Genomic DNA, 21133 nt, shown 5'->3' with positions numbered 1-21133 from the left:
CCTCTCGTTGACTTGCCGTCGATAGTCTCTGCTCGTCTTCGTTTTCAAGATCTGGTTTTTGGTGATCTGACTTCTATGCACTTTTTCTTAGCTCGAGGATAGCTCCACGGTTTGCTGATTTTGTTTTGTCTCCTTTTCTATCTTTGTTTTCTCATTTTGTTGCACCTTTCATTGATGCTCGCTTCTCTGGTGGCTCTTTTTCGCCATATTTGCTACTCCAGGTTTGGATAGTGTTTTCTTCTGCGTATGCTTTGTGTGCTTGGAAAGTTATTTCTACTCTAAAGCTTGAGCTCTTGTTTTTCGGTGGTAGGCTTCCATTCTCTCTCCCTCAGGTTGTTTCTTTTCTTCTCTTGCTTTCCTTGGTGTAGGTGTGCGGAGTTAGTCTTTGGAGCTTTGGTGTCTTCTACTTAGAGCTTTGTGATTCTTCGCTGGGATGAAAGCCTTGTATGTGCTTGTTTAGTTTGTGAGGTGCTTCTTAACTTTTAGCTGGTGGTTGTGATTCCGGTACTTGAGGCATGTGTCTTCTTGTTTCGTGGTGACTCTGGTTTCCTGATGATTATTCTTTTTCTGACCTTTTTGGGTTTTTTGGATTGGTGCTTGATCACGCTCCTTTGAGCTCAGAGGAATGCTTTGTCTTATATTTTACTCCCTCTGTTCCAAAATAGATGATGTTTTAGAAAGGTTATGATGTTTCAAAATAGATGGTGTTTTGATCTTTTATATTAATTAAAATTTTATTGAAAACCGTGTGACCAGTGATGTTTTATATTTATTTTTAAGGATTGGATTAATTAATTTTGGTTTATATTTTTAATGTTATTTTTTAGAAAAAGTGTATACCTTAATTTTTGTGCATACGCTTAAAACATCAAATATTTTGGAACAAAAGGAATATCCTTTTATCTTTTCTAACATCTGCTTGTTCTATCCAAGATATTATTGGTAAGATGAGGTAAGTTAGTTTTCTTTGTTGATTTTTTTCCAGCTCGAAACTTTTATTGAGTTAGTGTTACTATAGTATTTGGCTTTTTCCTTTGGGTTGTGGAAGTTGTAGGTTTAGATTATGTGTTGTATTCTAGTTTTTTCTTATTAGTTTGGTTATTTAATGATTTTTAATAGTAAAACAAATATATAATTTATAAATAAAATAATAGAAAATGATAAATAACAAAAAATTATGTTATTTTTAGTCAAAATCCAAATTAAATAAATTTATTTATTTATTTATTTATTTATTCATCTTGAATTTTAGTGACCAATAAAATAAATTATCAAATTTTATACAACAATGGTTAATATTTAAAGAGTAAATAGTGCATAATTAGAAAGTATTTGACTAAATTGCAATAATCTATAAGAAAAAAGACTTAAAATGTAAAAAACAATATATATGAAAGACACATGTCATAAAACCCCTTAACCACTTGTTATAAGAAGAGAAAAAGCTAACTTTATATGTAAAGATTGACGTCATTGATAAGTTACTAGCTATCATGATCGATACTTGTACTATCCTAGGAACATGTCTCGACCAAAACTAATGGTTCATAAAAATTAATCACAATTCAAAATCCAAACAACTAAAATTAATTCTTTTATAGCAATATATATAGATCAGCAGCTGCAGAATTTGGATTTGACAATGATCCACGTATAGCTGTCCAAAAGAATCAAATGTCTGGATCAAAGGGCTGTAATGTATTCCAAAGGGTAAACAGGACTGGAGAAAAGTGTCACACGAACTCTTGGCGTTGGAAAGATCCAGAGAAAAGCAAAAGCTCTCGAGAAAGTAGCACTAAAAATTGTGGTTGAGACAAAAACCCATCATCTTCAACGCTCAAATGATTCTAAGACAAATGTGTTTTCTATTTTCACTATTTTGTTTGTTAACTGAAGTTATTATAATTGTGCAGTCAATGACTAGCGTGACGACAACGCTGAAGTTCCACCATCTCATATGCCGATAATATCGCTGACTAAATATCCGGTTCTTTTATGATTTAATTCGAACTTGAATTACGGGTCGTATTATTTTATCTCGTCGTCATATATTTGGATAGTTGAATACTTTATAAGTTCACCAGTTGATACGACTCAACGAAGTAGATAGTTAAAGATGAAATTTAGGACATAGTTCTTCGTTCAAATGTATCGTTGTTATTGTTAATTAGTTTTAAATTTAGAACTAGATCTCCATTGCGCGGATTTTTGTTTTTATTTATTTTTATATAAATATTTTGTTTTCAATTGTAAATTGGTATATATTCTAATATATATGTGTCTATAATTTTTTTAAACATAATAAATTTACGGTCTATTTTTTTCATTGAATAGATTGTTTCAAACTTTCAAATGTATTTGTATCTTCTTCTATATATATATTTTCGGACTATTATTTCATTATTAAAATCGTAACTATATATATAAAGATTAGTAAAATATTATTTTACTGTCATATTCAAAGATCTTGTAACATTTAACAAATTTAGAAATTTTTTAAAAAATTAAACTTTTCGCTTCATAGATTTATATTATCGAGTAAATAATAAAATATTTAGTTTTTGTTTAATTTTTAAAATAAACTATATAGTTTAAAATTTGTTTTCATTGGTTTAAGGTAGTAAAGATTAATCATTGTTAGATAATATGATTTTTTTTTTATTTAAAAAGAAATCTTCATAATTTTAAAAGTTAACATCGACAAATATTTAAATATTTAACATATGGAGGTATAGTATTACAACATTAAATTATATATATTTAATTTATATTATTTATAAATCCAATGGATCATCTATTGTTTAAATCTAATTAGTGATAGCCCAATAAAATTTTCTGGTAGACCCAAAATTTAAATGATAAGATTAGATATTAAATGTAACATGACTTTTTAGGAATAAGTCAATTGTTTAAAAAATCACACATGAATCAAGGTTGTGACTTCTGTTTTAATATATAAGATGATAATGCATAACATCCGTTTTCAAGAGTTAATAGCTTGTTTTAACCTTTTCAATATATATCGTTAAACTATCCATTAATCGTAGTTATCCATTATATACTAAAGCACAAGTCTCTATCAAATCAAATAGTGACACATGGAATTTATTTACAAAAAAAATAATGCCCATTTAAGAAAAAAAAGTTCTGGTCCCAATTTAAAAAACGGCAAATACCTAAATTCCTAAATTTTCTCACAATATCACCACTATGTTTAAGATAAAATCACGATCAGAAACTGTTTTATTTTCTATTTACCTTTTAATCTTATTTATTTTACTTTTTTTTAACCTAGATTCTACTCTCTTCTTCGTATCTTCATTCTTCTTCTGTCGACCTCTTTTCTTTCTCCTTCTGTCCAGTTCTTCCTCTGAACAGAAACAAATTTCACACACATTTATTATTACACTTATTTTAATAATTTTTAAATAACTATTTTACATGTTTTCTTATAAAAGAGTGTATTAGAGGATTTTAAAAACTTTTGTAAGTCTATTATAAAAAAATAACTGTTTTATATACATGTTTAGTTTCATGGTTTTTATTACATTAATTTTAAGTAAATTTATTTTAAGAAGACTTATTTACAAAATAAACACACATAAAACCGATGAATCAGATATATGATATTTCTAGGTGGTATGCAGCTCCAAAAAATGTGTTTAAATAAGTTCAATTATTATTAACCAAAAAATAAAACTATTACGATTTTTTAAAGATAATTTAAATAGTAGAAAAGTGGTGATAATACTAGTTTTTAATAAAGCAATCGCAATGGTATTCATCGTGTTTAAATAAAGCAGAAAGGCAACCACGCGTCTGTGGTCAGGTGGTCAAGGCGTTCCGTGGATCCCTAAGGGATCCGAGTTCGAATCCGCACCACACCAGATTTCCACAGCGCGTGGCCACCGGGGCTTTCACATTCTCTCTCGGAAATGATTTACCACATAAAGCAGAAAGGCTTCTTAACTCATGAGCAATTTAAATAATAGGCATGTGGCTGTGATGTGTGAAACAACTCAACGAATCTCTAGTCATGCTAAATATAATTTAAGAATTCCTGATATATAAAAAGTGGGTTGGCTAAATTATAATGCGATAGAAAAAGAATGATCATGCATGAATGATGCATTAGAGACTGCTTGTTCCTTTACTGCGAAGCATAGCTAGGGCCAGTGACCACCGCACTCCAGTGGCATGAAGCACATTTGTTGTCAAACGTTGTCGCATAAGACCATCATTTAGATTTTAAAGTGAAATTTAAACTCAATTGTATGCGTGAACCTATATGCATGATCTTGTAACGATAGGATTGATCGTGTCAAGATGTCTTAAAGTAATGGACATAGAATAAAGAATGGCAGGCGCCTCTAATCAATACATTTTACTACTAGGTTAAAACTAGCGCCTTACACGGAAATGAACATTATATATAAAAATTATTTTATGCATTATATGTTTTTACATATCATGAAATAATAAATATATATTGAATAATCAAAAATCGATAACTATTACATATATAATTAAATTGGTACAGACATTTAAATCAATTTTATTAATCCAAACAATATTTTTTTCTATTTGATAGAATATGTAATTAAATTTAAATGATATTAACATATGATATCTTGCATATTTACATTGTTTTATCCATTCACCCATGTGCATTTTGATCATATAGACTAAGATTTAGCCATGTTTAGGTTGCATTTTGCATACATGAGTCTTTATCAGGTATTGGAGTACCACATGGAGTTCTTGGAGGCATTTGGGTGCATTTGGAGCTCAAAAGAAGTGTTTAAAGCGATCATTGGACGAGCAGAGCAGGGGAGCGAGGTTCCGCAGCGACGTCATGAGGTCGCTCCAAAGCACCTCTCAGAGCGACCTAGCTGGAGCGACCCCGTCAAGTCGCTCGCCATACTCACCCCGTGAAGCGACTTGCCCAGATCGACCTCCCGGAGCGACATCACGAAGTCGCTGTGTCCCACTTTTCAGAGCGACCTTCCTAAAGCGACGCCATGAAGTCGCTCGCGTTCTCGTTACTCCGAACAGTCTTAGATGACCCTGGAGCGACCTCTCAGAGCGACCTACCAAGGTCGTTCCCGATCCAGAGTGACCCGTTGGAGCGACACACCAAAGTCGCTCGGGACCTCTCGCCCGGAGACACCAAAAATCGGCCCTGGAGCGACCTTCCGGAGCGACGCTTGCAAGTCGCTCCGCGTTATTTTGCTGCCGAAAATCATGATTTCTTGAGGACCTTTTTGCAATTTATTTTGGACGTTTTGCACTTGGAAAAACCTATGTTTTAAACATCTTTTGTAGCCACCAGGCAGACTATCTTGGATCTATTGAAAAATACACAAAAACTCTCTAGAGAAGTTCAACTCTTGGATTTTTGATTGTTATGTTCTTGTGTTCTTGTTGATTTCTTATCTATTTCTCTACATGATTAATCTGAAATCCAATATGGGTTTAAGAGGAATCATGGAGATTAGTGAGTAATCACCTTTTGAATTCATGGGTTAGGGAGATTAAGGGTGATTAGGTTAGTTCTAGGATGTTTTAGTGTAGATCATTCTTGTTCCTTGCTAGTAGAGTATTCTTAATGCATCTTCTGAGTTGGCCACTCAAAAGTTGATCAATAGGCATTTCCCACCCGAAAGGTGTTTGATGAAATGCCTGAGACAACTCTCCTAGGCTTTTAGTATACTTTGCCAAAGACATTTGTTGTTAAAGATGCTAAGATAGCTAATATACTTGTTAGTAATGATTGCTTTCATATTATTCAACCAAAGATATTTGATGTTTGAGATATGTTAGCAAATGAACATTCATCTAGACATAGAGTTTGCTTAGAATTGTGTCTAGGCTTAAGGTTGATAGTTTGATTGATCGTTTGCCATCCTTAGTTCGATACTTGATCACCCAAGGTCTAATCCCTATGCCCATGAGTTCTCTTTTCCATTAGTCAAGAAAGTATCATTCTGTTATTGCTTTCTAGTTTTAGTCATAGCTTAAAACCCATTTAAATCATTGGTTGCACTTAGATTAAGTGAGTACTTGCATTCTCAGTGCTTTGATATCGCTCAGAACTGGTTCGACAATCACTATACTACAACATTTGTCTTAGGAGCCTTGAAAACTCCTAACATCAAATTGGCGCCGTTGCCAAATTCTGAGTAGATTTAAACATTGAGATTTAGTCACTTGCTTGAGACTAAGTCATTTTAATTTTGTTTTGTTACTGATTCTTCTTCTTCACTTACCTTTCACTTTCAGGTGTATGAACTTGAGGAGCAGGGGTCCATCAAACCTAGTTCCAATAGTAGCAGACATCAGAGCTTTTGAGAGGGAGTGTACTAGAGCTAGAAGAGAAGAAGAACACCAGGCCCACTTGGATATTGATATGGCAGATCCACCGCAAGGGGCAGAACACCAACCGCGGGCAGCTTGACCCATTGGCACTTACGACCGCCCCAACATACATGGTCATAGATTCGGAATCCGAGCACCAGCTGTGGCAGCCAACAACTTTGAGGTCAAGTCAGGACTCCTCAACGTGATCGAGAACAACAAGTATCATGGCTTGGCTCCGGAGGACCCATTTGATCACTTGGACAGGTTCGACAGCTACTGCGGGTTGTCAAAAACCAATGGTGTGTCCGAAGATGCTTTCAAGCTCAAGCTATTCACTTTCTCTTTGGGGGATAAGGCACGTCCAGTGGGAGAAATCTCTACCCAACGACTCTATCACCACTTGGGATGAGTGCAAGAGAGCATTCTTGGAGAAATTCTTCTCATCCTCAAGAACTGCTAAGCTGAGAAATGAGATCTCCAGTTTCCAACAGAAGAACTTGGAAGGATTCAGTGAAGCCTGGGAGAGATTCAAGGGCTACCAAGCTCAATGCCCACACCATGGATTCTCTAAGGAGAGCTTGCTGAGCACATTCTACCGTGGCGCTCTTCCTAAGTACAGAGCCAGACTGGATACAGCTAGCAATGGGTTCTTCTTGGGGAGAACTGAGAAAGATGCAGAGGAGCTGGTTGACAACATGGTAAAGAGTGATGCAGTCTACAGTGGAGACCACGACAGAAGCAGTCGAACATATGATAAGCAGACGAGGAAAGAGTTGAAAGCTCTACAGGATAAGATAGACATCCTCCTTGCTGATAAAGCCACACAAGAGCAGCTGCACTTTGTTGGTAACCCAAGCCAAGAGACACCACCTGTTTTCCATGAGGTTGAGGGTTTGGAAGGTCAGGAAGAGCTGTGTTTCATCAACAACAATGGTAGCTGGTACAAAAAAGAGCCCAACTTTCAGTACAACAACTACCAACAGAAATCCTATCCCAACAACCAATAGAGTGGTTATCCGCCTCGAAACAACCAGCAAGGCAGCTATCAACCTCAGCAAAACCCCTCATCTGGTTCCTCTGCTCCTCAAGAGAGCAGCACTGACACCCTGCTGAAACAAATCTTGGAATCTCATACTAGAAGTGAGAAGCATGTTGGATATGAGTTGAAAAACCTTCATTCCAAGATTGATGGGAGCTACAATGAGCTCAACAACAAGTTCTCACATCTTGCTTCTACAGTCAAGAATTTAGAGAATCAGTTTGCTTCCATGAACACTCACTAGACTCGCCAGCAAGGATCTCTACCTGGAAAATCTGACCAAAACCCCAAGGAGGCCAAAGCTATCACCCTTAGGAGTGGTAAGCAGTTACCTCCTATAACCCTCACCAGGGATGCTGAGAAACTAGGTGAGGAGGTGGCCATCAACTTAGATGATGAAGTGGTGATTGTTGATGAGAAAATCAATGATGAAATCTTGGAGAAGATTGTGGAAGCCAAGGGTAAAGGAAAGGTTGGGGAAGACAGTGAAGGATGGTGAAGTTCTTGCTCCAGCAAGTGAGAATTCTTTTGTTCCTCCTCCCTATGAACCCAAACTACCATTCCCTGGTAAATTCAAGAGGCAACTGCTAGAGAAGTACAAGGCTTTGTTTGACAAGCAAATGAGTGAAGCTCAGGTTGCAATGCCCATCATCGATGCTTTCATGTTGATTCCTCAATACAACAAGTTCCTGAAAGATGTTGTAGTTGCAAAGAAGAAGGAAATGGAAAGCATGATGATTCTTACCCATGAGTGCAGTGCCATCATCCAAAGGCTTGATGTTCCAGAGAAGTTAGAGGATCCAGGATGCTTTACACTACCTTGTGCTCTTGGACCTATGGTATTTGAGAAATGTCTCTGCGATTTGGGAGCTAGTGTCAGCGTGATGCTATTGTCTGTTGCAAAGAAGCTTGGATTCACTCAGTACAAGAAGTGTAAACTCTCTCTGGTGTTAGCTGATCGTTCAGTGAAGTACCCTGTGGGCATCCTAGAGGACCTACCTGTGAAGATTGGAAGGTATGAGATACCTACAGATTTTATGGTGCTTGAGATGGGTGAGGAGGCTCAAGACCCATTGATTCTTGGAAGGCCATTCTTAGCTACAACAGGAGCAATTGTTAAGGTGAAAGAGGGCACGATTGATCTCCATTTGGGTAAAGGGCATGTTCTCCACTTTGACATCAAGGAGAAAATGAAGAAACCAACTGTGTTCGGGCAAGCCTTCTACATTGAAGAGATGGGCACTCTTACTGATGAGCACCTTGAATAGTTACCACCTGAGGACGACGAGGAGGGAGCATCTCCCTCTACTCATTCTCCATAGAAGGTAACCCACTACTTTCCCTTGTATATACCATTTCGTTTTTGCATATTAGTTTTCTCTTTTTGGGTATCTCTCTCTCCTTGACAACACAGAGACTGTGTCATTTAAGTTTGGGGGAGGTACCAAGTATTTGATCACATTTGCTTTGATGATTTTGAGTCTCATGCATTGCATTATACATATATATTTGCATAAAAAAAAATTCATTTAGTTTGCATCATTTGCATTTCTAGGAGACTAGAGCATATAGGTTGCATTTACTTGCATTGAGAGCAATGATTTGAAATGCCTTGTAAAGAACATTAGTTTGCACCTGAGTAGCTTATGCACCTCTCAAAAACACTTGTATGCTTCGAGCCTTGAAGACTCTTCCTAAAACTTGTTGATTGCTGAAACTCAGTCTTTGAAGCCAACTACAACCTTATTTGAACTGAACGAACTTAATGCTTCTTGCTCATGGTCCCTTGTGTACTGAGTCATGGCTATACACACTTGAGTTGTCACATCCTTTATGCCAATCTTATTTTGACAAACTCTAGTGGTAGACCACTCCCAAAACCTTTCCCTCCTTTTAAGCTTTCATTGTTTGATGAGTGAGGTTTTCTTCGGAAAGTCTTACATGTGCATAATGTTGAGAGTATCGGGAACGACAATGCTTGATCTTCATTCTTGCTAGATTGGGCACTCTATTGTTAGCTATAGGTGGGGGGTGAGAGTTGTGATTATGATTTGGGAGCAATGAAAAAAGAAAAGAAATGACTCTTTGTGTTTAAGTGAATTGTCTTATTGGGATAAGTAGAAAAACCTCTACCTCAAGTTATGAAAAGTCTTGGCCCCCATTTAAAAAAAAAAAAAAAAATATGAAAAGAAAAGAAAAAGAAAGAAAAAGGGGGCTAGCAAAGTTGTTAGGAGCTAAGTAATGTTTTGAGGTTGTGAAAAATCCCTTGTAGATTTCATAGAGAAGGAGTTAATGTTCTTAGGATCTTTTGGTGAGAGATGTGAGTTGGGTTTGACATTTGTGAATGATTGTGTAATTGTATGTTTGGGAAAAGGGTAGAGCAATGGAGATTGAGCATTGTATGCATGAGTTGATCCCTTTCTTAGATATATTATGTGCAATGTCAAGTCTACTTGTTTCGAGAGTAAACCACCTTAAAGATCATATGTTTTGAACCTCTTGAATCACTTGAATAAAAGTCTTCCCTTACTCAACCAAATGATTTGGACCAATTGACCATTTGCAAGAATTCACTTGATGCTATGCTTAATGAACTTGAGAGTTGGCTGATTTGCGTGTGTGAATGCATGATGATGAGTGTAGGGATGAAAAGAGTTAAGATAGGCCTAGAGAAACAAGAGTATAATAAGAGAGGGTGTACTAATGCTGAATTTTAATGTTGATTTGAGTGCTTTGTGTGTTTCTTTTGGCTATGAGTTCCCACCTTCAAACCTCTCTCCCTATGAGTTCTAGAAAGTTCACTTAAAGACAAGTAAAAGAATAAGTTTGGGGGAGTACATAGTATATTTTTAATACTAATGTCTATTAAATGATACTTTCTACTCGTATGATGTTTTTGATCATTTGCATCTTTAATAGCTAAAACTTTAAATTACTGATAACAAAATTCTCATTGTAAGATTAACAGTCTTAGTAATTTCTAATTTTTTAAAAAATTAAGTTATCAATGTTCGTTCAAAGCTTTTATCAAAAACAAATTTCAAAGTAAATTTCGAAACTAAAATATTTATGTATTTTATAGGGTTTATAGTTTAATTTAAAATGATATATATATATATATTAATCTTAATAATTAATTAAATTAGACTTTTTACTTATATAATTTTGTAATCATTTGTATTTTGTCATAACAAAAAATTTAAACCATTGATCACAAAATTTGAATGTGAGACTTTTAACAGTTTTGGTAATCTATAGTCGTTTTTAAAAATTCAAAAAATATAACATATACATAAAAATCTAAATTTTTATTATATGGTTATTGTGATTGTTTAATTTATTTTAATAGTTTAAAATTAAAAAAATATGATAGAAGATACACTAATTTTTATCAAATATTTTATTATTCAAAATCATTAATTGTCATATATACTTTATCCACATTAGAAAATTCCATAACTTTTATTAAAGAAACAATAAAGAACATTAATAATAAATTTATGGATAGTTTAATAAAAAACTTATTATATAATTAGATAGACTAACCTATTTTTTAATGATTCTAAGAATAATTTTAGTGATGACACGTGACTACAAAAAAAAATTGTAATGTATCTCAATTAATATATAAGGGATTAATAATTACTTTCTTAACCGATAAAGAGTATAAGATTAACACGTAAAATGGATAATATAAATCCTAATTAAGATCTTAAACAACTTGATCAATCTTTCTTGGAGTTTATCATGATTATAGTATTTTTTAAAAAATATTGTTGAAATTTAGCGATCATTTGTGTTGTTTTTGTTTGGACACCAAGAACGGTGAACTACCAGCTTTTTATAGTCTTATAATATTCTTTTTATTTAATAGAAAGGCGATAATTTTGGAAGGAATAATAATAGCCAACTAAGATTAGTACTTTTTAACTAAAGTATAATGAGACAAAAACACATGGTCTACAAATAATTCTCGACACATGAAATCCAAAATTGAAGTCACGAAACCAATTTAATTTGAGCTACTACTAAATTGACTAAGTTTAATAATAGAAAATGGTGAATTACTATCTTGTTGCAAGGATTTGATTTTACTTAAAAAAAACAAAACGGAATATATTAACACTGTTAAGCAGTCGCTTCCCCCTCCGTGAGATTCGGTTAGATAATGGATTCTAAAACCCGGTTCAGACGCTAACGTTCACGGTTAACTAATTTTACACATTTAAATCCGGCGGATTTGATTTTACTAAAAAAAAAAAACGGAATATATTTAACACCGTTAAGCAGTCGCTTCCCTCCGTGAGATTCGGTTAGATGATGGATTCTAAAATCCGGTTCATACGCTAACGTTCACTAGAAAGACTTAACCACGGTTAACTAATTTTACACATTTTAACTCCGGTTCGCTGGTTTATTCCAAGTCTATCGTTCGTTAGAGAGAGAGAGAGAGAGAGAGAGAGAGGGACAGATCTGTGAAGTTGAGATCTTTCTTTTCACTTTTCTTCGTTGTCTCTCTCTGTCTACACGCTTGTGCTGTGTTCTGTGTGCCCACTTTCTCTCCCTCTCTCTTCGCAGCATAACCTTTTTCATCTTTTAGCCGAGAAGAAGCTAAACTTCAAGTTTAATTTTAGCTTCAAAGTTTTCATCTTTCCAAAGAAAAAACTCGCTTTCTATTTCTGGGCATTGATCTAAACCAACAAGCTAAATAAGATTAAACCCATAAAAAAAAAGTTTATTTTATTTCCTCTGTTTTCGTGACGTCGCTGAGGAGTTTCAATGGTGGTGAAGATGATGAAGTGGCGGCCATGGCCGCCGCTGGTGACGAGGAAATACGAGGTGAAGCTATCCGTGAGGAGATTGGAAGGGTGGGATCTGGCGAGAGAGCCGGAGAAGGAGAGATTGACGGTGGAGATTCGGTGGAAAGGGCCCAAGGCGACGCTGGGGTCTCTGAGGAGGCCGTCCGTGAAAAGGGACTTCACAAAGGAAGCTGCGGCGGAAAGCGACGTCGTTTCGTGGGAAGAGGAAGAGTTTCAGAGCGTGTGCTCCCTCACTTCTTACAAGGAGGACGACACTCTGTTTTATCCTTGGGAGATTGCTTTCTCTCTCTTCACCAATGTAAGTACTTCAAATAATAACAGAATCTCCAAAAACGGTTATTAGAGTTTTTGATTGGTCTTAGATTCAAAGTTGATATATTTTGATTTGGTACACGTCTTAGATATTATTACCTAGTGATGTTTACATTCAAATGGTTTATTAGTTTTTTTTTTGTTTTTTTGCTTAAATTCAAATGGTTTATTAGTTGCTATAGATTCTTCATTGTTGGTTCTGTATGTAAGAGAGACATGTCTGATTGAATTTGATTGGTCACAATGGTCTTAGATATTACCTAGTGATGTTACATTCAAATGGTTTATTAGTTTTTTTTTTGTTTTTTTGCTTAAATTCAAATGGTTTATTAGTTGCTATAGATTCTTCATTGTTGGTTCTGTATGTAAGAGTTGAATTTGATTCCAGGGAATGAAGCAAGGGCAGAAGAACAAAGCTCCTCTCGCTGGAACTGCATCTCTGAATCTTTCTGAATACGCCCGTGTAACCGATCAAAGAGAGTTTGAAATAAACATCCCTCTCACGCTCTCTGCTTGTATAGCCTCCGAGCCGCATCCTTTACTCTGTGTACGCTCCCTTGTCTCTTACATTACATCTTTACTTCATCAGCTAGTTCTTGAAACCCTCTTTGTTCTTTAGGTATCACTGAGCCTGTTTGAGCTCAGAACCACACCAGAAACCTCAGACTCACAAACAGCTATTGTGCCTGTCCCATCTCCACCTCCACCTCACCAAACCGAGAAGGAAGACGTTTCCGCAATCAAAGCCGGTCTAAGAAAAGTCAAGATCTTCGTTTCCACAAGGAAAGCCAAGAAGGCTTGCCACCGCGAGGAAGAAGCAGAAGGCAGATTCTCGAGCTTCGAATCCTCCGAATCCCTCGACCTCTCCGAGGAAGCTTCCGACGAATGCAAAGAAGATCTGATGAGCGTGAGAAAGTCTTTCTCATACGGACCATTGTCTTACGCAAACGGTGTTGGAAGCTCGTTGAACCGCGGCGCGAAAGTGAGCGAAGAAGACGAAGACTGGGTTTATTACAGCCACAGGAAGTCTGACGTGGGAGGAGGAGGAGGAGGAGGAGGAGGTTGCTGCTCGGACGTTGAAGATGCGTCTGCTGGTTTGGTGTACGAGACATCATCATCATCGCTTCTTCAGCGGCGTAGCATATTGCCGTGGAGGAAGAGGAAGCTGAGCTTTAGGTCTCCGAAGGCCAAAGGAGAGCCTTTGTTGAAGAAAGATAATGGGGAAGAAGGTGGAGATGACATTGATTATGATCGGAGGCAACTTAGCTCTGATGAAGCTCTTGTGGTAAGATCTCATCAACTCCTATGCTATATAGTTCTTGTGAGTTTTTAAAAAAAAATTGGTACCAGGCGATTTGTATAGTGTTAATGAATTATTGATTTATTTTTATATATTTTATATTGATATTAGATATTTAAATTTTTGGGTTTAGCTATAAAATTATTTTGATAAATTATAAAATTAGAGGAGATGATTGGAATGAGCTGTAGCTTTATATTTTTGCTTTAGAAATTAAACTGTAGATTTTTTTTTGCTGTGGCTGTAGATAATTTTGTTATAGAATGTTAGCTGTAGGTTTAAAAAGATTCAATGACTTACATATACATTCTCTAAAACAAAAAATAAGTGTTTTAGATTTATAGCTTTCCACAGCTAAAAATAAATAAAAAGGAAAGAAAAATTTGTAATTTTAAAAAATCTTTACAAAGCACGATTGACAAAAATTTGGGCTGTGCAAATAATTTAGTGTGTAGAGAGATCTTACAGCACTTCTAAAGCACTTGCCAATCAACTCCAGACATACAAAAAAAAAAGAAATTAGATAAATTTGTGAATTTACACTAACATCATTGCTTAATTTGATATATTTAGACCAATTTAGATCGATTGAAATCTATTTTAACTGGCTTAAAATAGTTTAAAATCGATATTAAGTGCATAAATTGGATTTTAAGAAAGTCGTTTTATATAAGATTGGCTACTAGGCGTTAATAGATTATTAATTTATTTTTATATATTTATAATAATTTGTAGGTTTAATTTAAAAAAAGAGACATTTTTTTGTGAATTTATACAGCATTATTGCTTGATTTGGCATATTTCGACTAATTTTGATAAATTTAAATCTATTTTAACCGGTTTAGAATAGTTTAAAGGCTACAATTGATTTGCCACCTAGATAGATTTTTAGAACATTGGTTCTTGTTAGTGTTTGTGTCTCTCAACTTGTCGCATATGTTATATTTGCAGAGAAGCAAAACAGATGAAGATTCTTCAACAGTTAATCCTCAACACTCTTCTTTCTTGGAGTTTGGAGACGACAGTTTCTCTATTGGAAGTTGGGAAGAGAAAGAAGTGGTGAGCAGAGACGGACACATGAAGCTTCAGACAAGTGTCTTTCTTGCTTCCATCGACCAGAGAAGCGAGCGTGCAGCTGGCGAGAGTGCATGCACCGCTCTCGTAGCTGTTATCGCGGATTGGTTCCAGAAGAACGGTAACCTCATGCCTATCAAGTCTCAGTTCGATAGTTTGATCAGAGAAGGCTCGTTAGAGTGGAGAAACCTCTGCGAGAACGAAACGTACATGCAGCAGTTCCCCGACAAGCATTTTGATCTCGACACTGTGTTACAAGCAAAGATCAGGTCTCTAACTGTTGTCCCAGGGAAGTCTTTTGTCGGGTTTTTCCATCCAGAAGGGATGATCAACGAAGGAAGCTTCGAGTTTCTGCAAGGTGCAATGTCTTTCGATGGTATATGGGATGAGATTATCAATCTTGACGATGGTGAGCGTGTTTACATTGTGAGCTGGAATGATCACTTCTTTGTCCTCAAAGTTGAAAACGAAGCTTACTACATCATTGACACGCTTGGAGAGAGGCTATACGAGGGTTGTGTTCAAGCTTACATTTTGAAGTTCGATGATAAAACCGTCATCCACAAGAATCTTCAAGGAGAAGAATCAGAATCTGAACCTGAACCAGAGGTTGTGTGCAGTGGGAAGGAGTCATGTAAAGAGTATATTAAGAGCTTCTTGGCGGCTATACCGATAAGAGAGTTGCAAGAGGATATCAAGAAAGGACTAGCTTCGACTGCTCCTGTTCATCAACGCTTACAGATCGAGTTTCATTATACTGAGATGAGTAGAGACAATGATGTCGTCCCTGTCTGAATAGTTTAGGCAGAGAGTATGCTAACGTTTTTTGAGGTTCTTGTAAGTTTTGTAACTCATCTCTTTAGCTTTATCTAACTTGTGAATGTAAGAGCTTTAACTAGGGCTGAGATTTTGAACCAAACCTAAATAGTTTGGTTTTCAGTTTAGTTTGGTAATCGATTATCTCGTCTTTCTTAAAGAAAAACAAAAAAAAATTATAATCAAACCATGCCAAAAACTTAAACCCAACTAATCAAATTTCAATATGAACTAATTGAATTTAACCGAAATTTCAATTACACCAAAATATAATCAAACTACATAAATAGCCGCAACTGAATTTTAACTGAACTTTATTTCAGGTTAATTTGGTAAGATATATGTTGAAACGAGAAACCAAAAACCGAACTACCCGAACCCGCATGCCTAGTTTTAACTTTCTTTTATTCAGACATGATCTTGTTCACTCATAGCAACAACAAACAGATCAAAATACTACAACCTCACAAATCAATTTGATAAAGAAATTAAATGTTAGGTTTGACATATCACAACATCCCCTCACTGCTGCAACTGATCATATACATTGTAAATAAGCCAGCCTTCAATAGCTGCAGCTTCGAGACGATCATCACCCCCAGCTTCATCCCACTTAGACTGAATCGAATCAAGTCTACTCGTATCACAAGAAAGTATCTTATGAGCCAACTCTCTAGCTCCAAGAAACTCCACAATAGGAGTTCCTCTAGCCACAGCAGCCAACTTCCCAATCTCCAAATAGCTTCTGATCACAATCCCGTGATTCTCTTTAAGCAGAACAAGATCTTCTTCGATCTGGACGCCGACGAACGTGACGAACTTGGAAGCAAAGAAGCGGTAGAGGTCCTTGAGGTTGTCGCTGAACTGGTTTGGTAGACGGAGGAAGAGACAGAGGTTCTTGGTGCTTAGCTTCACCGAGGAGAGAGGCCGCTCGGACTTTGTGTTCACGGATTCGACGTCCCAGTAGACGTCGAAGACGATGGCTCTGTTCCCGTTCCAGACGCAGTCTTCTAGGATGCGGGAGAGGTAAGGAGAGAAGTCGGTTGAGGGTTCTATGTCGATGGCTTTGGTCTGGATCCAAGATTCGTCAACCATTGAGAATCCTGGTCCATCGAAGTTGGCCATGTGGTTCTGAAAAAAAGATATGATAGAAAGTACATATTAAGACAGCAATCCATTAGGTTCGAGAAACAGATCATAGTTCTGTTCTGATGTTTGAACTAATCGTTTTATGTGGATAAGAAAGAAAAGGTAAGACCTTTACAAAAGTATCAATCAGAGAGAGAACAAACACAGAAGATTGTGTTAAACACACAAAAGAGAGAGAAGAGGAAGATGAAGACCAAACCTTTGAGAGATTCGCTGCGAGAAGGAGAGAAACTGCTTTTGTGTTTCTGTCGGGAGGGAGAGAGAAGAAGAAAAAGCATTTAGGACATTATTACTGCGCCACTAAAAATAAAGGCCTGTTCAGCAGATTACACGTGTCAAGAGTAGCTCGCACGCGCGGATGTTAGTAATGGTGTTAGGAACAATTTTTTCTATATGCTACAAAATATCCACTCCAGAGTCTAGCAATTTGGTGAACATTGAATTTGATTGAATGATGTCAGCACCTTATGTAACTTTGATTTTTTTTTTTCTAAGGGATGTTATAAATGGTCCACCGTGAGAACAAGATTGAGATTTTTCAAATGTTTTCTTTTTGATAAACAATTTTGAAAAAGAGAGAATGTTTTTCTTTTATACAAAGTAAAAATGGTGTGATTCCAGCAAGCAAGATTGTAGCTCTAAATGTAGGCGGCTAAGGATGAACCAAGTCCAATCTCAAATGAGAATTTGATGCATGTTAACTCCTTCTTGTGCCCATCAACCATCTTCATTTTAAGTGAGTACGAACCCTATTAAAATAAAGGAGTAGATTGATATGAGAAATAGAATAAACTGGTGATCATAATTAAGCAATCTTGACAAATACAGGGCCATATTTGTTCTGTTTGCTATAAGAATGATATATAATTCCAATGAGCCCAATGAATCAGCAGGTCTTAATATCCACAAACAGTTATCAAGAGATCGAAGCAATAAAAAGATCAAGAAACTTACATGAGGAGTATAACCGGGTAGAACTTGCGAGTGCGCTACCAAGAAATCTCCAACTGCCACTGGACATTTTGTTTCATCACAAAGATCATGTGTCTCAGAATGAATATGCCATCCAAAGTATGATACTTCGATCACCAGCTTCCCGCTTGAGATCACATTGTCTTCATATATACGAAGCAAACCCAAATTAGAAACAAACAACTATCAAAACAACGAAACTCCGTTTAAATTCTTGAAAGCACAAGAACAAGGACAATGAAAGAAAATCATTATGGGAAAATAACAAGTTCAAGTTGTAACATTAAAAATTTATATATATATATATATATATTCAAACCATAAAAACAATTGAGAAAACAAATCTTCAACGAAATGTTCGAACTAGAAATCATTATTAAAGAGTGTACCTGTGTTAGCAGAAATGCTGAAAGTGGCTGGCTCGCCTCTAACTATAGGATAAGGCAATATATTAACTCCTTGGACCTTTACTTCATACTCTTTGTTATCATCTGCAATCAAACACATAAAAAATCAGATCAAGATTCAAAATCATCTTTCAACGTAGTAAGGCTCAAATCAAAACTCATTGAGTTTTTACAAAGAAGTGAATCTTCGGCAACTTACTATCTCAATCCTATCGAATTACAATAACAAACTCGATCAAAAACTATAAGCAAACATTTAGCAATCACGAATCAATGAAGAACACAGTTAAGCTTTTGGGAGACCAAATATACCGCAGTACTCGACATCGGTGGCTCTAACAATCGTTGAGACAAAGAGAAAGCAAGAGATAGCTAGAGAAAACCTCGACATGATTGATAGATTCTCCAAGTAAAAAAAAAAGAAGAAAAGCAGAGTTCTAGAGTTTCAGATGATGATTGAAGGACGAGGAGAGTAACGAGCAAAAGAGACAGAACAGAAATGCGGAATCATTTCACGAGGAATGCCGGATAGATCTTTAACCGTTCATTTTGGGTTGATTCCTTGATTCCTGCAAGCAAACGGCTTAGATTTTCTAGTTAATATATATGATTTAGCAGTGAATAAACCTTTACGTAGGATTTTTTGTTCTTTTTCTTTTTTACATTTTCAACTGTGGTTGGTTACCACTTGACTCCAAAAATAGTTGGAATTTGCCAGCTCAGACATTTTTAATATTACAGCCCACAACTAATAATTAATATTTTGGAAATAAATATAATAATTCCTTATCTTCTTTTATTCTAACATTCTAACACAAAAGATATTTTTTTCTTAAATATAAATTAAGCCAATTTCAAAAAACATTTCTCATAAGCTTCTTTATCCACCAGTTGTTCCCGCCGGACGCGTCATCTGAACTCCGCAGCCGCTGCCTCCCGTGCCGTCTCGAGTTAAAGTAAATAACCATATAGAGGCGATAAGCCCAATATATGTCCAGATTAAAGAAATCAGTTGTGATAGTTGGCCCAACTAGAGGCCCAAATAGGTTTGACCGAGTCAAATTTGCTGGGTTCAACAAGAAATGGATCCGATACGAATCAGATTGTCCGCCAAGTTCCGGATTTATCGGTTCGACCAGCCGGTTTAGATCTAAAATCATTGGTCACTTTTGCGCGGGATGAGATTAAAATTATATTATTAAATATAAAAATTTTACACATATATATATATATATAGTTTTTAACTTACATATTAATATGAGTATGAATGACATAATTGATTAGATGCTTGGTGGTGCGATAAGACTCACATGAGTATGTGATCGTGAAATTAACAAACAATTTCGAAACACCTTGAACGATGAAAGGATCAAATTGTCTAACCAATTCTTTCTTTACGGTACCATGGACCATGTCTCTCTATACCATAAGTGTTTTCAAAATCGGACCGACCCGGTGGTTGGACCAGGTTTGATCATGAACCAGTCATGTATTCAGGTTGGATCTAACAATTGGTTTGACCATGTCAAATAGTCGGATTGGATTTCAAAGTTATTGAATTTTATAAAAACCATTAAAATTATCAAAAATATGAAAATATTTTGTATTTATAATATTTTATATTTGTTTATTTTTGTCATTAATATTTTACATTTGATTTTTATTTATATTTTTATTGTATCATATTTATTAATTTTACTTTTAAATTTCTATATCTAAAAAAATATTGAACCAAATTATTGAACCAGGTTTGACATGGTCAAATCATATTGAACCCCAACTCAAATAAAATCTGGTCCAGCTTCGAGTCGGTTTTAAAAATATTGCATTAAGTATAAAATACTTAAAAAGGTGAGATATTATAAAACTTTAAAATATGTATTGTGGTAAAAAAATATTTTGGAAAGTTAATATATGTAATTAACTATATACACCACAATCCTATAACTACAATGAATGATTTGTTACTGATATGTAAATAATATAATTGCTTAGTATAATGATTGCCTTATTTCCGATTTATTATTGAACTATATTAGGAAAAGGAATGTTAGAGTATATACGGTTTAGATATTATGTATCTTGTAGATACACTAGATATTCTCTAGAACATTCTTTTGTAACCTATATATACTCTTGACATATTATAATACAACTCACGGAGTTTCCTATCTTACATGGTATCAAACGCAAAACCCTAGCTACCAAGCTAAAGCGATCGATCCAGCATCCGCTGTCTTCTCTTCTCTCTCGTGTCTTCTTCTTTCTCTTTCCCCTCCCTCACGTTCTTTCTCTGTTCTCACACAGCTTATCCTGGCTGCTCTTGCTTCGTCAAGTGATAAACCCTATGGGATCTCGCAGATTAAAGCGTACATCCCCATCATCCTTGACATGACAAAACTAAACTATGAAAAGTGGCGTGAACTTTTTGAAACCCACTGTGTCAGTTTTGGGGTTCTACACCACATCGATGGCTCCTCCTCTTGCACTCCTGCAACTGAAAAAGAGTGGAAGGAGCGTGATGGTCTTGTGAAGATGTGGATTTATGGAACCATATCCGACTCCATCATTGACACCGTTCTTAAGAAGAACGCCACTGCTCGCGACTTCTGGCTCTCTATTGAGAGTCTCTTCCGCGACAACAAAGAAGCTCGTGCTCTCTAACTGGAGAACGAGCTCCGTACGATGGTTATTGGTGATCTCTCAGTCCATGAGTATTGCCAAAAGATGAAGACTACTGCTGACCTGCTCGCAAACATCGATGCTCCAGTATCCGAACGAGCGTGGTATCTCATCTCCTCAACGGGCGTTCTGATAAGTTCGACTCCATAATTAATGTGGTCCAACACAAGGTCCAGTTTCCGACTCTACTGGAGGCTCGCTC

At 35.9% G+C, this 21133-nt stretch overlaps 3 protein-coding genes and 1 non-coding gene across 4 annotated transcripts; 1 reads left to right on the top strand and 3 right to left on the bottom strand.

The window, feature by feature from the left end:
• Positions 1-6818: 6818 nt before the first annotated feature.
• LOC125581046 lies at positions 6819-6925 on the bottom strand. Its single transcript, XR_007318757.1, has one exon. It is a non-coding gene; the product is annotated as a small nucleolar RNA R71 (small nucleolar RNA).
• A 4925-nt stretch (positions 6926-11850) lies between these two features.
• LOC106450398 lies at positions 11851-15865 on the top strand. The gene is made up of 4 exons (XM_013892046.3): positions 11851-12517; positions 12920-13078; positions 13151-13816; positions 14783-15865. The coding sequence occupies exons 1-4, from the start codon at positions 12179-12181 to the stop codon at positions 15698-15700; spliced, it is 2082 nt and encodes a 693-aa protein (XP_013747500.1). The 5' UTR covers positions 11851-12178; the 3' UTR covers positions 15701-15865.
• A 244-nt stretch (positions 15866-16109) lies between these two features.
• LOC106450396 (protein RISC-INTERACTING CLEARING 3'-5' EXORIBONUCLEASE 1-like) lies at positions 16110-17254 on the bottom strand. The gene is made up of 2 exons (XM_013892043.3): positions 17070-17254; positions 16110-16852 (listed from the first exon to the last, which is right to left on the bottom strand). The coding sequence occupies exon 2, from the start codon at positions 16844-16846 to the stop codon at positions 16244-16246; it is 603 nt and encodes a 200-aa protein (XP_013747497.1). The 5' UTR covers positions 16847-16852; positions 17070-17254; the 3' UTR covers positions 16110-16243.
• A 180-nt stretch (positions 17255-17434) lies between these two features.
• On the bottom strand, positions 17435-18823 carry LOC106450397 (putative phosphatidylglycerol/phosphatidylinositol transfer protein DDB_G0282179). The gene is made up of 4 exons (XM_013892044.3): positions 18562-18823; positions 18232-18333; positions 17825-17985; positions 17435-17619 (listed from the first exon to the last, which is right to left on the bottom strand). Exons 1-4 carry the CDS (start codon positions 18638-18640, stop codon positions 17509-17511), a joined length of 453 nt encoding a protein of 150 aa, XP_013747498.1. The 5' UTR covers positions 18641-18823; the 3' UTR covers positions 17435-17508.
• Between the last annotated feature and the right edge of the window lie 2310 nt (positions 18824-21133).

The sequence above is a fragment of the Brassica napus genome, chromosome C1, assembly GCF_020379485.1.
Source record: "Brassica napus cultivar Da-Ae chromosome C1, Da-Ae, whole genome shotgun sequence".
Classification (NCBI taxonomy): domain Eukaryota; kingdom Viridiplantae; phylum Streptophyta; class Magnoliopsida; order Brassicales; family Brassicaceae; genus Brassica; species Brassica napus.
Note: the sequence above shows the minus strand (reverse complement) of the source record. Positions and strands in the feature narration are given on the sequence as shown.

What these genes read in the sequence shown, in the direction of transcription:
- LOC106450398 (XM_013892046.3), top strand. Translation starts at nt 12,179, where the DNA reads ATGGTGGTGAAGATGATGAAGTGGCGGCCATGGCCGCCGCTGGTGACG. An exon ending in CTTTCTCTCTCTTCACCAAT is followed by an intron (nt 12,518 to 12,919) that starts GTAAGTACTTCA and finishes ATTTGATTCCAG; the next exon opens with GGAATGAAGCAAGGGCAGAA. An exon ending in AGCCGCATCCTTTACTCTGT is followed by an intron (nt 13,079 to 13,150) that starts GTACGCTCCCTT and finishes TTTGTTCTTTAG; the next exon opens with GTATCACTGAGCCTGTTTGA.
- LOC106450396 (XM_013892043.3), bottom strand. Translation starts at nt 16,846, where the DNA reads ATGGCCAACTTCGATGGACCAGGATTCTCAATGGTTGACGAATCTTGG.
- LOC106450397 (XM_013892044.3), bottom strand. Translation starts at nt 18,640, where the DNA reads ATGTCGAGGTTTTCTCTAGCTATCTCTTGCTTTCTCTTTGTCTCAACG. An exon ending in CACCGATGTCGAGTACTGCG is followed by an intron (nt 18,334 to 18,561) that starts GTATATTTGGTC and finishes GTTTGATTGCAG; the next exon opens with ATGATAACAAAGAGTATGAA. An exon ending in CAGCATTTCTGCTAACACAG is followed by an intron (nt 17,986 to 18,231) that starts GTACACTCTTTA and finishes GTATATATGAAG; the next exon opens with ACAATGTGATCTCAAGCGGG.